Raw genomic sequence first — 16,670 nt, 5'->3', positions numbered from 1 at the left:
CGCTTTGGGCCAAGCAGAGAGGCAGGGAAGCGCTACAGAACCGGCAACGCAATGATGTTTACACACGGTCGGCGCTTCACCAGCGTGCAGACATTGTATCCTATACTGTGTGCTCGCCACGGGAGCAGCGACGGGGGCCACGGAGCCGAGGAGGGGGGCCCAACGAGTGGCATTCACTGACGGGTGGCACCGTCACCTCTTCTCCCGACCAGAGAGGCCCAGAGGCGGATGGGCACAGAGACCACCGCTTCATTCACCCCTTCAATAGACACAGGCTTCGTACCCTGTGGCAGGAACGGGGGGGATTGCACAAGTGGTCCGGGGTACACAGGGTCAGGGGTGCACAAGGGCTCAGGGGCACACAGGGTCAGGGGTGCACAAGGGCTCAGTGGCACACAGGGTCAGGGGTGCACAAGGGGTCAGGGGTGCAAAAGTGGTCAGGGGTGCACAAGTGGTTAGGGGCACACAGGGTCAGGGGTGCACAAGGGGTCAGGGGCACACAGGGTCAGGGGCACACAGGGTAAGGGGCACACAGGGTAAGGGGCACACAGGGTAAGGGGCACACAGGGTAAGGGGCACCCGGGGGCAGGAACACTCACCTTATCTAGAGAAGAGAACTTGAACCAGAAACGCATCTTGGACATGGTGGGAGCCCCCGCGCCCTGGCACCTTGGCACGATGACCCGGGCACTGCGGAGAAGCTCTACTGCTGAGCTGGCAAGGATCCTTCACCATGGCAGCAATCCGCTCCACGAGCATGAGCAGCAGGTCGGCCCCACGGACAGGCCACGATCAGGGCCCCCGAAGCAGATCCACGAGCCGCCAAGGCATGAGAACCGCGAGCATGAAGGGCAGGGCAGCCCCGCACAGGAGAGGGCAGGGAGCCCCGCACAGCAGAGGGCAGGGCAGCCCCGCACAGCAGAGGGCAGGGCAGCCCCGCACAGGAGAGGCCCGGGGGCGCAGACGCCAAGCAGGGGCAGAGCCCACGCAGGACAGACCCGGAGGCACAGGGCAGAGCGCCGGGCAGAGCACCGGGTAGGCAGGGGCTCAGCTTGTACTCTGCACTGCCCCAACCCTCCCAGCCTGTGGTCGCGGACTGACAGGGCCCCGCACAGCCTGGCCCCCGCACAGCCTGTCTCTCGTCCGACAGGGACCCAGCAGAGCCCGGCCCCGCACCCTCCGGCCCCGCACGGCCCCGCCCGCCCGGCTCCGCCACTTCCTCTCAGCGCCCGCCCGGCCTGACTTACAGGAAATGATGGCTCGGGGTAACTCAGGGAAATTACTGGCAGTCTGATGAGAATTACAGTATGTGCTGTAACCCAACCACAGGCGCACTGTAAACACCGCGCGCCCGGGGCCCGGGGGAGGGGGCCCGGTGCCAGGGGAGGGCACCGCACCCGGGGCGACCTGTGGCAAGGGGGAGAGGGCACCGCACCCGGGGCGACCTGTGGCAAGGGGGGGGGGGGGGGGGCACTGAAGTGTGACCTGAGCCAAGAGGGAGAACGACCTATGGGTGACCCGTGCCATGGTGGGGGCGCGGGGAAGGGGGACCCGGTGCCAAGGGAGGGCACCGCACCCTGGGCGACCTGTGGCAAGGGGGGCACTGCTGGGGGACCTGTGCCAAGAGGGACGACGACCCATGGGTGACCCGTGCCATGGGGAGGCGGGGGGGGGGGGTGCTGTTGGGGGACCTGTGCCAAGGGTAGCACTGTGGGGTGACCTATGGCAAGAGGGTGATGGGTGACTTGTGCGAATGGGGGGCTGGGAGGGCGGGATATAGCACCCTGGCGGACCTATGCCAAGGTGGACGGGGGTACCACACCCTGGGTGACCTGTGCCAAGGGAGGGGGAGGTGAACGGTGGAGTGACCTGTACCAGGAGGACATACCGCGACCTGTGCCAAGGGAGGGGGCACTACGCTGCAAAGAGCAACACCCTGGATCTTTAAGAAAGGGGGGTCACTGCCCCCCTGCGTGGCCCGGTGCCAGGGGCACTTCACCCGAGGCTGGCATGATACCAAAAGGGGGCACCTAGACACCAACACCTGAAGGGGGCGCTAGACCCTGGTATTGTAACTAGACACCAACACCTGAAGGAGGCACTAGACCCTGGTATTGTAACTAGACACCAACATCAAAAGGAGGCGCTAGACCCTGGTATTGTAACTAGACACCAACACCTGAAGGGGGCACTAGACACTGGTATTGTAACTAGACACCAACACCAGAATGGGGCACTAGACCCTGGAATTGTAACTAAACACCAACACCAGAAGGAGGCGCTAGACCCTGGTATTGTAACTAGACACCAACACCTTAATGGGGCACTAGAACCTGGTATTGTAACTAGACACCAACACCTGAAGGGGGCACTAGACCCTGGAATTGTAACTAGACACCAATACCTGAAGGGGGCACTAGACCCTGGAATTGTAACTAGACACCAACACCTGAAGGAGACACTAGACCCTGGTATTGTAACTAGACACCAACACCAAAAGGAGGCGCTAGACCCTGGTATTGTAACTAGACACCAACACCTGAAGGGGGCACTAGACCTTGGTATTGTAACTAGACACCAACACATGAGGAGGCGCTTGACCCTGGTATTGTAACTAGACACCAACACCTGAAGGGGGCACTAGACCCTGGAATTGGAACTAAACACCAACACCAGAAGGAGGCGCTAGACCCTGGTATTGTAACTAGACACCAACACCTGAAGGGGGCACTAGACCCTGGTATTGTAACTAGACACCAACACCTGAAGGGGGCACTAGAACCTGGTATTGTAACTAGACACCAACACCTGAAGGGGGGACTAAACCCTGGTATCGTAACTAGACACCAACACCTGAAGGGGGCGCTAGACCCTGGTATCGTAACTAGACACCAACACCTGAAGGGGGCGCTAGACCCTGGTATTGTAACTAGACACCAACACCTGAAGGGGGCACTAGACCCTGGTATTGTAACTAGACACCAACACCTGAAGGGGGCGCTAGACCCTGGTATTGTAACTAGACACCAACACATGAGAGGCACCAGAACCTGGTATTGTAACTAGACACCAACACCTGAAGGAGGCACTAGACCCTGGTATTGTAACTAGACACCAACACCTTAATGGGGCACTAGAACCTAGTATTGTAACTAGAAACCAACACCTGAAGGGGGCACTAGACCCTGGAATTGTAACTAGACACCAACACCTGAAGGGGGCGCTAGACCGTGGAATTGTAACTAGACACCAACACCTGAAGGAGGCGCTAGACCCTGGAATTGTAACTAGACACCAACACCTGAAGGAGACACTAGACCCTGGTATTGTAACTAGACACCAACACCAAAAGGAGGCGCTAGACCCTGGTATTGTAACTAGACACCAACACCTGAAGGGGGCACTAGACCCTGGTATTGTAACTAGACACCAACACCAAAAGGAGGCGCTAGACCCTGGTATTGTAACTAGACACCAACACCTGAAGGGGGCACTAGACCCTGGTATTGTAACTAGACACCAACACCAGAATGGGGCACTAGACCCTGGAATTGTAACTAAACACCAACACCAGAAGGAGGCGCTAGACCCTGGTATTGTAACTAGACACCAACACCTGAAGGGGGCACTAGAACCTGGTATTGTAACTAGACACCAACACCCGAAGGGGGCACTAGACCCTGGTATTGTAACTAGACACCAACACCTGAAGGAGGAGCTAGACCCTGGTATTGTAACTAGACACCAACACCTGAAGGGGGGACTGAACCCTGGTATCGTAACTAGACACCAACACCTGAAGGGGGCACTAGACCCTGGTATTGTAACTAGACACCAACACCTGAAGGGGGCACTAGACCCTGGTATTGTAACTAGACACCAACACCTGAAGGGGGGACTAAACCCTGGTATCGTAACTAGACACCAACACCTGAAGGGGGCACTAGACCCTGGTATTGTAACTAGACACCAACACCTGAAGGGGGCACTAGACCCTGGTATTGTAACTAGACACCAACACCTGAAGGGGGGACTAAACCCTGGTATCGTAACTAGACACCAACACCTGAAGGGGGCACTAGACCCTGGTATTGTAACTAGACACCAACACCTGAAGGGGGCACTAGACCCTGGTATTGTAACTAGACACCAACACCTGAAGGGGGGACTAAACCCTGGTATCGTAACTAGACACCAACACCTGAAGGGGGCACTAGACCCTGGTATTGTAACTAGACACCAACACCTGAAGGGGGCACTAGACCCTGGTATTGTAACTAGACACCAACACCTGAAGGGGGGACTAAACCCTGGTATCGTAACTAGACACCAACACCTGAAGGGGGCACTAGACCCTGGTATTGTAACTAGACACCAACACATGAAGGGGGCGCTAGACTCTGGTATTGTAACTAGACACCAACACCTGAAGGGGGTGCTAGACCCTGGTATTGTAACTAGACACCAACACCTGAAGGGGGCACTAGACCCTGGAATTGTAACTAGACACCAACACCTGAAGGAGGCGCTAGACCCTGGAATTGTAACTAGACACCAACACCTGAATGGGGCACTAGAACCTGGTATTGTAACTAGACACCAACACCTGAAGGGGGCACTAGACCCTGGAATTGTAACTAGACACCAACACCTGAAGGGGGCGCTAGACCCTGGAATTGTAACTAGACACCAACACCTGAAGGAGGCGCTAGACCCTGGAATTGTAACTAGACACCAACACCTGAAGGAGACACTAGACCCTGGTATTGTAACTAGACACCAACACCAAAAGGAGGCGCTAGACCCTGGTATTGTAACTAGACACCAACACCTGAAGGGGGCACTAGACCCTGGTATTGTAACTAGACACCAACACCAGAATGGGGCACTAGACCCTGGAATTGTAACTAAACACCAACACCAGAAGGAGGCGCTAGACCCTGGTATTGTAACTAGACACCAACACATGAGGAGGCGCTAGACCCTGGTATTGTAACTAGACACCAACACCTGAATGGGGCACTAGACCCTGGAATTGTAACTAAACACCAACACCAGAAGGAGGCGCTAGACCCTGGTATTGTAACTAGACACCAACACCTGAAGGGGGCACTAGACCCTGGTATTGTAACTAGACACCAACACCTGAAGGGGGCACTAGAACCTGGTATTGTAACTAGACACCAACACCCGAAGGGGGCACTAGACCCTGGTATTGTAACTAGACACCAACACCTGAAGGAGGAGCTAGACCCTGGTATTGTAACTAGACACCAACACCTGAAGGGGGGACTAAACCCTGGTATCGTAACTAGACACCAACACCTGAAGGGGGCACTAGACCCTGGTATTGTAACTAGACACCAACACCTGAAGGGGGCACTAGACCCTGGTATTGTAACTAGACACCAACACCTGAAGGGGGGACTAAACCCTGGTATCGTAACTAGACACCAACACCTGAAGGGGGCACTAGACCCTGGTATTGTAACTAGACACCAACACCTGAAGGGGGCACTAGACCCTGGTATTGTAACTAGACACCAACACCTGAAGGGGGGACTAAACCCTGGTAACGTAACTAGACACCAACACCTGAAAGGGGCACTAGACCCTGGTATTGTAACTAGACACCAACACCTGAAGGGGGCGCTAGACCCTGGTATTGTAACTAGACACCAACACCTGAAGGGGGCACTAGACCCTGGTATTGTAACTAGACGCCAACACCTGAAGGGGGGACTAAACCCTGGTATTGTAACTAGACACCAACACCTGAAGGGGGCACTAGACACTGGTATTGTAACTAGACACCAACACCTGAAGGGGGCACTAGACCCTGGTATTGTAACTAGACGCCAACACCTGAAGGGGGGACTAAACCCTGGTATTGTAACTAGACACCAACACCTGAAGGAGGAGCTAGACCATGGTATTGTAACTAGACACCAACACCAGAAGGGGGCACTAGACCCTGGTATTGTAACTAGACACCAACACCTGAAGGAGGCACTAGACCCTGGTATTGTAACTAGACACCAACACCCGAAAAGGCACTAGACCCTGGTATTGTAACTAGACACCAACACCAGAAGGGGGCACTAGACCCTGGTATTGTAACTAGACATCAACACATGAGGAGGCACTAGACCCTGGTATTGGAACTAGACACCAACACCAGAAGGGGGCGCTAGACCCTGGTATTGTAACTAGACACCAACACCTTAATGGGGCACTAGAACCTGGTATTGTAACTAGACACCAACAACTGAAGGGGGCACTAGACCCTGGAATTGTAACTAGACACCAACACCTGAAGGGGGCACTAGACCCTGGAATTGTAACTAGACACCAACACCTGAAGGAGACACTAGACCCTGGTATTGTAACTAGACACCAACACCAAAAGGAGGCGCTAGACCCTGGTATTGTAACTAGACACCAACACCTGAAGGGGGCACTAGACCCTGGTATTGTAACTAGACACCAACACCAGAATGGGGCACTAGACCCTGGAATTGTAACTAAACACCAACACCAGAAAGAGGCGCTAGACCCTGGTATTGTAACTAGACACCAACACCTGAAGGGGGCACTAGACCCTGGTATTGTAACTAGACACCAACACCTGAAGGGGGCACTAGAACCTGCTATTGTAACTAGACACCAACACCCGAAGGGGGCACTAGACCCTGGTATTGTAACTAGACACCAACATATGAAGGAGGAGCTAGACCCTGGTATTGTAACTAGACACCAACACCTGAAGGGGGGACTAAACCCTGGTATCGTAACTAGACACCAACACCTGAAGGGGGCACTAGACCCTGGTATTGTAACTAGACACCAACACCTGAAGGGGGCACTAGACCCTGGTATTGTAACTAGACACCAACACCTGAAGGGGGGACTAAACCCTGGTATCGTAACTAGACACCAACACCTGAAGGGGGCACTAGACCCTGGTATTGTAACTAGACACCAACACCTGAAGGGGGCACTAGACCCTGGTATTGTAACTAGACGCCAACACCTGAAGGGGGGACTAAACCCTGGTATTGTAACTAGACACCAACACCTGAAGGAGGAGCTAGACCATGGTATTGCAACTAGACACCAACACCAGAAGGGGGCACTAGACCCTGGTATTGTAACTAGACACCAACACCTGAAGGAGGCACTAGACCCTGGTATTGTAACTAGACACCAACACCCGAAAAGGCACTAGACCCTGGTATTGTAACTAGACACCAACACCAGAAGCGGGCACTAGACCCTGGTATTGTAACTAGACATCAACACATGAGGAGGCACTAGACCCTGGTATTGGAACTAGACACCAACACCAGAAGGGGGCGCTAGACCCTCGTATTGTAACTAGACACCAACACCTGAAGGAGGCACTAGACCCTGGTATTGTAACTAGACACCAACACCAAAAGGAGGCGCTAGACCCTGTTATTGTAACTAGACACCAACACCTGAAGGGGGCACTAGACCCTGGTATTGTAACTAGACACCAACACCAGAATGGGGCACTAGACCCTGGAATTGTAACTAAACACCAACACCAGAAGGAGGCGCTAGACCCTGGTATTGTAACTAGACACCAACACCTTAATGGGGCACTAGAACCTGGTATTGTAACTAGACACCAACACCTGAAGGGGGCACTAGACCCTGGAATTGTAACTAGACACCAACACCTGAAGGGGGCACTAGACCCTGGAATTGTAACTAGACACCAACACCTGAAGGAGACACTAGACCCTGGTATTGTAACTAGACACCAACACCAAAAGGAGGCGCTAGACCCTGGTATTGTAACTAGACACCAACACCTGAAGGGGGCACTAGACCCTGGTATTGTAACTAGACACCAACACCAGAATGGGGCACTAGACCCTGGAATTGTAACTAAACACCAACACCAGAAGGAGGCGCTAGACCCTGGTATTGTAACTAGACACCAACACCTGAAGGGGGCACTAGACCCTGGTATTGTAACTAGACACCAACACCTGAAGGGGGCACTAGAAGCTGGTATTGTAACTAGACACCAACACCCGAAGGGGGCACTAGACCCTGGTATTGTAACTAGACACCAACATATGAAGGAGGAGCTAGACCCTGGTATTGTAACTAGACACCAACACCTGAAGGGGGGACTAAACCCTGGTATCGTAACTAGACACCAACACCTGAAGGGGGCACTAGACCCTGGTATTGTAACTAGACACCAACACCTGAAGGGGGCACTAGACCCTGGTATTGTAACTAGACACCAACACCTGAAGGGGGGACTAAACCCTGGTATTGTAACTAGACACCAACACATGAGAGGCACCAGAACCTGGTATTGTAACTAGACAACAACGCCTGAAGGAGGCACTAGACCCTGGTATTGTAACTAGACACCAACACCTGAAGGGGGCGCTAGACCCTGGTATTGTAACTAGACACCAACACCTGAAGGGGGCACTAGACCCTGGTATTGTAACTAGACGCCAACACCTGAAGGGGGGACTAAACCCTGGTATTGTAACTAGACACCAACACCTGAAGGGGGCACTAGACACTGGTATTGTAACTAGACGCCAACACCTGAAGGGGGGACTAAACCCTGGTATTGTAACTAGACACCAACACCTGAAGGGGGCACTAGACACTGGTATTGTAACTAGACACCAACACCTGAAGGAGGAGCTAGACCCTGGTATTGTAACTAGACACCAACACCTGAAGGGGGGGACTAAACCCTGGTATCGTAACTAGACACCAACACCTGAAGGGGGCACTAGACCCTGGTATTGTAACTAGACACCAACACCTGAAGGGGGCACTAGACCCTGGTATTGTAACTAGACACCAACACCTGAAGGGGGGACTAAACCCTGGCATCGTAACTAGACACCAACACCTGAAGGGGGCACTAGACCCTGGTATTGTAACTAGACACCAACACCTGAAGGGGGCACTAGACCCTGGTATTGTAACTAGACACCAACACCTGAAGGGGGGACTAAACCCTGGTATCGTAACTAGACACCAACACCTGAAAGGGGCACTAGACCCTGGTATTGTAACTAGACACCAACACCTGAAGGGGGCGCTAGACCCTGGTATTGTAACTAGACACCAACACCTGAAGGGGGCACTAGACCCTGGTATTGTAACTAGACGCCAACACCTGAAGGGGGGACTAAACCCTGGTATTGTAACTAGACACCAACACCTGAAGGGGGCACTAGACACTGGTATTGTAACTAGACACCAACACCTGAAGGGGGCACTAGACCCTGGTATTGTAACTAGACGCCAACACCTGAAGGGGGGACTAAACCCTGGTATTGTAACTAGACACCAACACCTGAAGGAGGAGCTAGACCATGGTATTGTAACTAGACACCAACACCAGAAGGGGGCACTAGACCCTGGTATTGTAACTAGACACCAACACCTGAAGGAGGCACTAGACCCTGGTATTGTAACTAGACACCAACACCCGAAAAGGCACTAGACCCTGGTATTGTAACTAGACACCAACACCAGAAGGGGGCACTAGACCCTGGTATTGTAACTAGACATCAACACATGAGGAGGCACTAGACCCTGGTATTGGAACTAGACACCAACACCAGAAGGGGGCGCTAGACCCTGGTATTGTAACTAGACACCAACACCAAAAGGAGGCGCTAGACCCTGGTATTGTAACTAGACACCAACACCTGAAGGGGGCACTAGACCCTGGTATTGTAACTAGACACCAACACCAGAATGGGGCACTAGACCCTGGAATTGTAACTAAACACCAACACCAGAAGGAGGCGCTAGACCCTGGTATTGTAACTAGACACCAACACATGAGGAGGCGCTAGACCCTGGTATTGTAACTAGACACCAACACCTGAATGGGGCACTAGACCCTGGAATTGTAACTAAACACCAACACCAGAAGGAGGCGCTAGACCCTGGTATTGTAACTAGACACCAACACCTGAAGGGGGCACTAGACCCTGGTATTGTAACTAGACACCAACACCTGAAGGGGGCACTAGAACCTGGTATTGTAACTAGACACCAACACCCGAAGGGGGCACTAGACCCTGGTATTGTAACTAGACACCAACACCTGAAGGAGGAGCTAGACCCTGGTATTGTAACTAGACACCAACACCTGAAGGGGGGACTAAACCCTGGTATCGTAACTAGACACCAACACCTGAAGGGGGCACTAGACCCTGGTATTGTAACTAGACACCAACACCTGAAGGGGGCACTAGACCCTGGTATTGTAACTAGACACCAACACCTGAAGGGGGGACTAAACCCTGGTATCGTAACTAGACACCAACACCTGAAGGGGGCACTAGACCCTGGTATTGTAACTAGACACCAACACCTGAAGGGGGCACTAGACCCTGGTATTGTAACTAGACACCAACACCTGAAGGGGGGACTAAACCCTGGTATCGTAACTAGACACCAACACCTGAAAGGGGCACTAGACCCTGGTATTGTAACTAGACACCAACACCTGAAGGGGGCGCTAGACCCTGGTATTGTAACTAGACACCAACACCTGAAGGGGGCACTAGACCCTGGTATTGTAACTAGACGCCAACACCTGAAGGGGGGACTAAACCCTGGTATTGTAACTAGACACCAACACCTGAAGGGGGCACTAGACACTGGTATTGTAACTAGACACCAACACCTGAAGGGGGCACTAGACCCTGGTATTGTAACTAGACGCCAACACCTGAAGGGGGGACTAAACCCTGGTATTGTAACTAGACACCAACACCTGAAGGAGGAGCTAGACCATGGTATTGTAACTAGACACCAACACCAGAAGGGGGCACTAGACCCTGGTATTGTAACTAGACACCAACACCTGAAGGAGGCACTAGACCCTGGTATTGTAACTAGACACCAACACCCGAAAAGGCACTAGACCCTGGTATTGTAACTAGACACCAACACCAGAAGGGGGCACTAGACCCTGGTATTGTAACTAGACATCAACACATGAGGAGGCACTAGACCCTGGTATTGGAACTAGACACCAACACCAGAAGGGGGCGCTAGACCCTGGTATTGTAACTAGACACCAACACCTTAATGGGGCACTAGAACCTGGTATTGTAACTAGACACCAACAACTGAAGGGGGCACTAGACCCTGGAATTGTAACTAGACACCAACACCTGAAGGGGGCACTAGACCCTGGAATTGTAACTAGACACCAACACCTGAAGGAGACACTAGACCCTGGTATTGTAACTAGACACCAACACCAAAAGGAGGCGCTAGACCCTGGTATTGTAACTAGACACCAACACCTGAAGGGGGCACTAGACCCTGGTATTGTAACTAGACACCAACACCAGAATGGGGCACTAGACCCTGGAATTGTAACTAAACACCAACACCAGAAGGAGGCGCTAGACCCTGGTATTGTAACTAGACACCAACACCTGAAGGGGGCACTAGACCCTGGTATTGTAACTAGACACCAACACCTGAAGGGGGCACTAGAACCTGCTATTGTAACTAGACACCAACACCCGAAGGGGGCACTAGACCCTGGTATTGTAACTAGACACCAACATATGAAGGAGGAGCTAGACCCTGGTATTGTAACTAGACACCAACACCTGAAGGGGGGACTAAACCCTGGTATCGTAACTAGACACCAACACCTGAAGGGGGCACTAGACCCTGGTATTGTAACTAGACACCAACACCTGAAGGGGGCACTAGACCCTGGTATTGTAACTAGACACCAACACCTGAAGGGGGGACTAAACCCTGGTATCGTAACTAGACACCAACACCTGAAGGGGGCACTAGACCCTGGTATTGTAACTAGACACCAACACCTGAAGGGGGCACTAGACCCTGGTATTGTAACTAGACGCCAACACCTGAAGGGGGGACTAAACCCTGGTATTGTAACTAGACACCAACACCTGAAGGAGGAGCTAGACCATGGTATTGTAACTAGACACCAACACCAGAAGGGGGCACTAGACCCTGGTATTGTAACTAGACACCAACACCTGAAGGAGGCACTAGACCCTGGTATTGTAACTAGACACCAACACCCGAAAAGGCACTAGACCCTGGTATTGTAACTAGACACCAACACCAGAAGGGGGCACTAGACCCTGGTATTGTAACTAGACATCAACACATGAGGAGGCACTAGACCCTGGTATTGGAACTAGACACCAACACCAGAAGGGGGCGCTAGACCCTCGTATTGTAACTAGACACCAACACCTGAAGGAGGCACTAGACCCTGGTATTGTAACTAGACACCAACACCAAAAGGAGGCGCTAGACCCTGTTATTGTAACTAGACACCAACACCTGAAGGGGGCACTAGACCCTGGTATTGTAACTAGACACCAACACCAGAATGGGGCACTAGACCCTGGAATTGTAACTAAACACCAACACCAGAAGGAGGCGCTAGACCCTGGTATTGTAACTAGACACCAACACCTTAATGGGGCACTAGAACCTGGTATTGTAACTAGACACCAACACCTGAAGGGGGCACTAGACCCTGGAATTGTAACTAGACACCAACACCTGAAGGGGGCACTAGACCCTGGAATTGTAACTAGACACCAACACCTGAAGGAGACACTAGACCCTGGTATTGTAACTAGACACCAACACCAAAAGGAGGCGCTAGACCCTGGTATTGTAACTAGACACCAACACCTGAAGGGGGCACTAGACCCTGGTATTGTAACTAGACACCAACACCAGAATGGGGCACTAGACCCTGGAATTGTAACTAAACACCAACACCAGAAGGAGGCGCTAGACCCTGGTATTGTAACTAGACACCAACACCTGAAGGGGGCACTAGACCCTGGTATTGTAACTAGACACCAACACCTGAAGGGGGCACTAGAAGCTGGTATTGTAACTAGACACCAACACCCGAAGGGGGCACTAGACCCTGGTATTGTAACTAGACACCAACATATGAAGGAGGAGCTAGACCCTGGTATTGTAACTAGACACCAACACCTGAAGGGGGGACTAAACCCTGGTATCGTAACTAGACACTAACACCTGAAGGGGGCACTAGACCCTGGTATTGTAACTAGACACCAACACCTGAAGGGGGCACTAGACCCTGGTATTGTAACTAGACACCAACACCTGAAGGGGGGACTAAACCCTGGTATTGTAACTAGACACCAACACATGAGAGGCACCAGAACCTGGTATTGTAACTAGACAACAACGCCTGAAGGAGGCACTAGACCCTGGTATTGTAACTAGACACCAACACCTGAAGGGGGCGCTAGACCCTGGTATTGTAACTAGACACCAACACCTGAAGGGGGCACTAGACCCTGGTATTGTAACTAGACGCCAACACCTGAAGGGGGGACTAAACCCTGGTATTGTAACTAGACACCAACACCTGAAGGGGGCACTAGACACTGGTATTGTAACTAGACGCCAACACCTGAAGGGGGGACTAAACCCTGGTATTGTAACTAGACACCAACACCTGAAGGGGGCACTAGACACTGGTATTGTAACTAGACACCAACACCTGAAGGAGGAGCTAGACCCTGGTATTGTAACTAGACACCAACACCTGAAGGGGGGGACTAAACCCTGGTATCGTAACTAGACACCAACACCTGAAGGGGGCACTAGACCCTGGTATTGTAACTAGACACCAACACCTGAAGGGGGCACTAGACCCTGGTATTGTAACTAGACACCAACACCTGAAGGGGGGACTAAACCCTGGCATCGTAACTAGACACCAACACCTGAAGGGGGCACTAGACCCTGGTATTGTAACTAGACACCAACACCTGAAGGGGGCACTAGACCCTGGTATTGTAACTAGACACCAACACCTGAAGGGGGGACTAAACCCTGGTATCGTAACTAGACACCAACACCTGAAAGGGGCACTAGACCCTGGTATTGTAACTAGACACCAACACCTGAAGGGGGCGCTAGACCCTGGTATTGTAACTAGACACCAACACCTGAAGGGGGCACTAGACCCTGGTATTGTAACTAGACGCCAACACCTGAAGGGGGGACTAAACCCTGGTATTGTAACTAGACACCAACACCTGAAGGGGGCACTAGACACTGGTATTGTAACTAGACACCAACACCTGAAGGGGGCACTAGACCCTGGTATTGTAACTAGACGCCAACACCTGAAGGGGGGACTAAACCCTGGTATTGTAACTAGACACCAACACCTGAAGGAGGAGCTAGACCATGGTATTGTAACTAGACACCAACACCAGAAGGGGGCACTAGACCCTGGTATTGTAACTAGACACCAACACCTGAAGGAGGCACTAGACCCTGGTATTGTAACTAGACACCAACACCCGAAAAGGCACTAGACCCTGGTATTGTAACTAGACACCAACACCAGAAGGGGGCACTAGACCCTGGTATTGTAACTAGACATCAACACATGAGGAGGCACTAGACCCTGGTATTGGAACTAGACACCAACACCAGAAGGGGGCGCTAGACCCTGGTATTGTAACTAGACACCAACACCAAAAGGAGGCGCTAGACCCTGGTATTGTAACTAGACACCAACACCTGAAGGGGGCACTAGACCCTGGTATTGTAACTAGACACCAACACCAGAATGGGGCACTAGACCCTGGAATTGTAACTAAACACCAACACCAGAAGGAGGCGCTAGACCCTGGTATTGTAACTAGACACCAACACCTTAATGGGGCACTAGAACCTGGTATTGTAACTAGACACCAACACCTGAAGGGGGCACTAGACCCTGGAATTGTAACTAGACACCAACACCTGAAGGGGGCACTAGACCCTGGAATTGTAACTAGACACCAACACCTGAAGGAGACACTAGACCCTGGTATTGTAACTAGACACCAACACCAAAAGGAGGCGCTAGACCCTGGTATTGTAACTAGACACCAACACCTGAAGGGGGCACTAGACCCTGGTATTGTAACTAGACACCAACACCTGAAGGGGGCACTAGAACCTGGTATTGTAACTAGACACCAACACCCGAAGGGGGCACTAGACCCTGGAATTGTAACTAGACACCAACATATGAAGGAGGAGCTAGACCCTGGTATTGTAACTAGACACCAACACCTGAAGGGGGGACTAAACCCTGGTATCGTAACTAGACACCAACACCTGAAGGGGGCACTAGACCCTGGTATTGTAACTAGACACCAACACCTGAAGGGGGCACTAGACCCTGGTATTGTAACTAGACACCAACACCTGAAGGGGGGACTAAACCCTGGTATCGTAACTAGACACCAACACCTGAAGGGGGCACTAGACCCTGGTATTGTAACTAGACACCAACACATGAGAGGCACCAGAACCTGGTATTGTAACTAGACAACAACGCCTGAAGGAGGCACTAGAACCTGGTATTGTAACTAGACACCAACACCTGAAGGGGGCGCTAGACCCTGGTATTGTAACTAGACACCAACACCTGAAGGGGGCACTAGACCCTGGTATTGTAACTAGACGCCAACACCTGAAGGGGGGACTAAACCCTGGTATTGTAACTAGACACCAACACCTGAAGGGGGCACTAGACACTGGTATTGTAACTAGACACCAACACCTGAAGGGGGCACTAGACCCTGGTATTGTAACTAGACGCCAACACCTGAAGGGGGGACTAAACCCTGGTATTGTAACTAGACACCAACACCTGAAGGAGGAGCTAGACCATGGTATTGTAACTAGACACCAACACCAGAAGGGGGCACTAGACCCTGGTATTGTAACTAGACACCAACACCTGAAGGAGGCACTAGACCCTGGTATTGTAACTAGACACCAACACCCGAAAAGGCACTAGACCCTGGTATTGTAACTAGACACCAACACCAGAAGGGGGCACTAGACCCTGGTATTGTAACTAGACATCAACACATGAGGAGGCACTAGACCCTGGTATTGGAACTAGACACCAACACCAGAAGGGGGCACTAGACCCTGGTATTGTAAATAGACACCAACACCAGAAGGGGGCACTAGACCCTGGTATTGTAAATAGACACCAACACCAGAAGGGGGCACTAGACCCTGGTATTGTAACTAGACACCAACACCTGAAGGAGGCACTAGACCCTGGTATTGTAACTAGACACCAACACCTGAAGGGGGAGCTAGACCCTGGTATTGTAACTAGACACCAACATCCGAGAGGCACTAGACCCTGGTATTGTAACTAGACACCAACACCTGAAGGAGGCACTAGACCCTGGTATTGTAACTAGACACCAACACCCGAAAAGGCACTAGACCCTGGTTTTGTAACTAGACACCATCACCAGAAGGGGGCACTAGACCCTGGTATTGTAACTAGACACCAACACCCGAAGGAGGCACTAGACCCTGGTATTGTAACTAGACACCAACACCTGAAGGAGGCGCTAGACCCTGGTATTGTAACTAGACACCAACACCTGAAGGGGGCACTTGAAACTGGTATTGTAACTAGACACCAACACCTGAAGGAGGCACTTGAAACTGGTATTGTAACTAGACACCAACACCTGAAGGGGGCACTTGAAACTGGTATTGTAACTAGACACCAACACCTGAAGGGGGCACTAGACCCTGGTATT

At 52.0% G+C, this 16,670-nt stretch overlaps 1 protein-coding gene across 3 annotated transcripts in view; it reads right to left on the bottom strand.

Annotated features, from left to right (window-relative positions):
- SBNO2 (strawberry notch homolog 2) overlaps positions 1–16,670 on the bottom strand; it is a 324,007-nt gene that overhangs the window by 86,702 nt on the left and 220,635 nt on the right. The window contains exon 1 of one of the 3 annotated variants that reach the window (XM_078669942.1): positions 600–773. The exons of the other annotated variants lie outside the window; for them this stretch is intronic. Coding sequence (XP_078526068.1) covers positions 600–644 — 45 coding nt within the window. The 5' untranslated portion in view covers positions 645–773. Of the gene's footprint in view, positions 1–599; positions 774–16,670 lie in introns of those variants that run through there. 3 annotated transcript variants of the gene reach the window in all.

This window comes from Lissotriton helveticus, chromosome 12 (assembly GCF_964261635.1).
Source record: "Lissotriton helveticus chromosome 12, aLisHel1.1, whole genome shotgun sequence".
Taxonomy (NCBI): Eukaryota; Metazoa; Chordata; class Amphibia; order Caudata; family Salamandridae; genus Lissotriton; species Lissotriton helveticus.
This window is presented reverse-complemented; position numbering and strand designations above follow the sequence as displayed.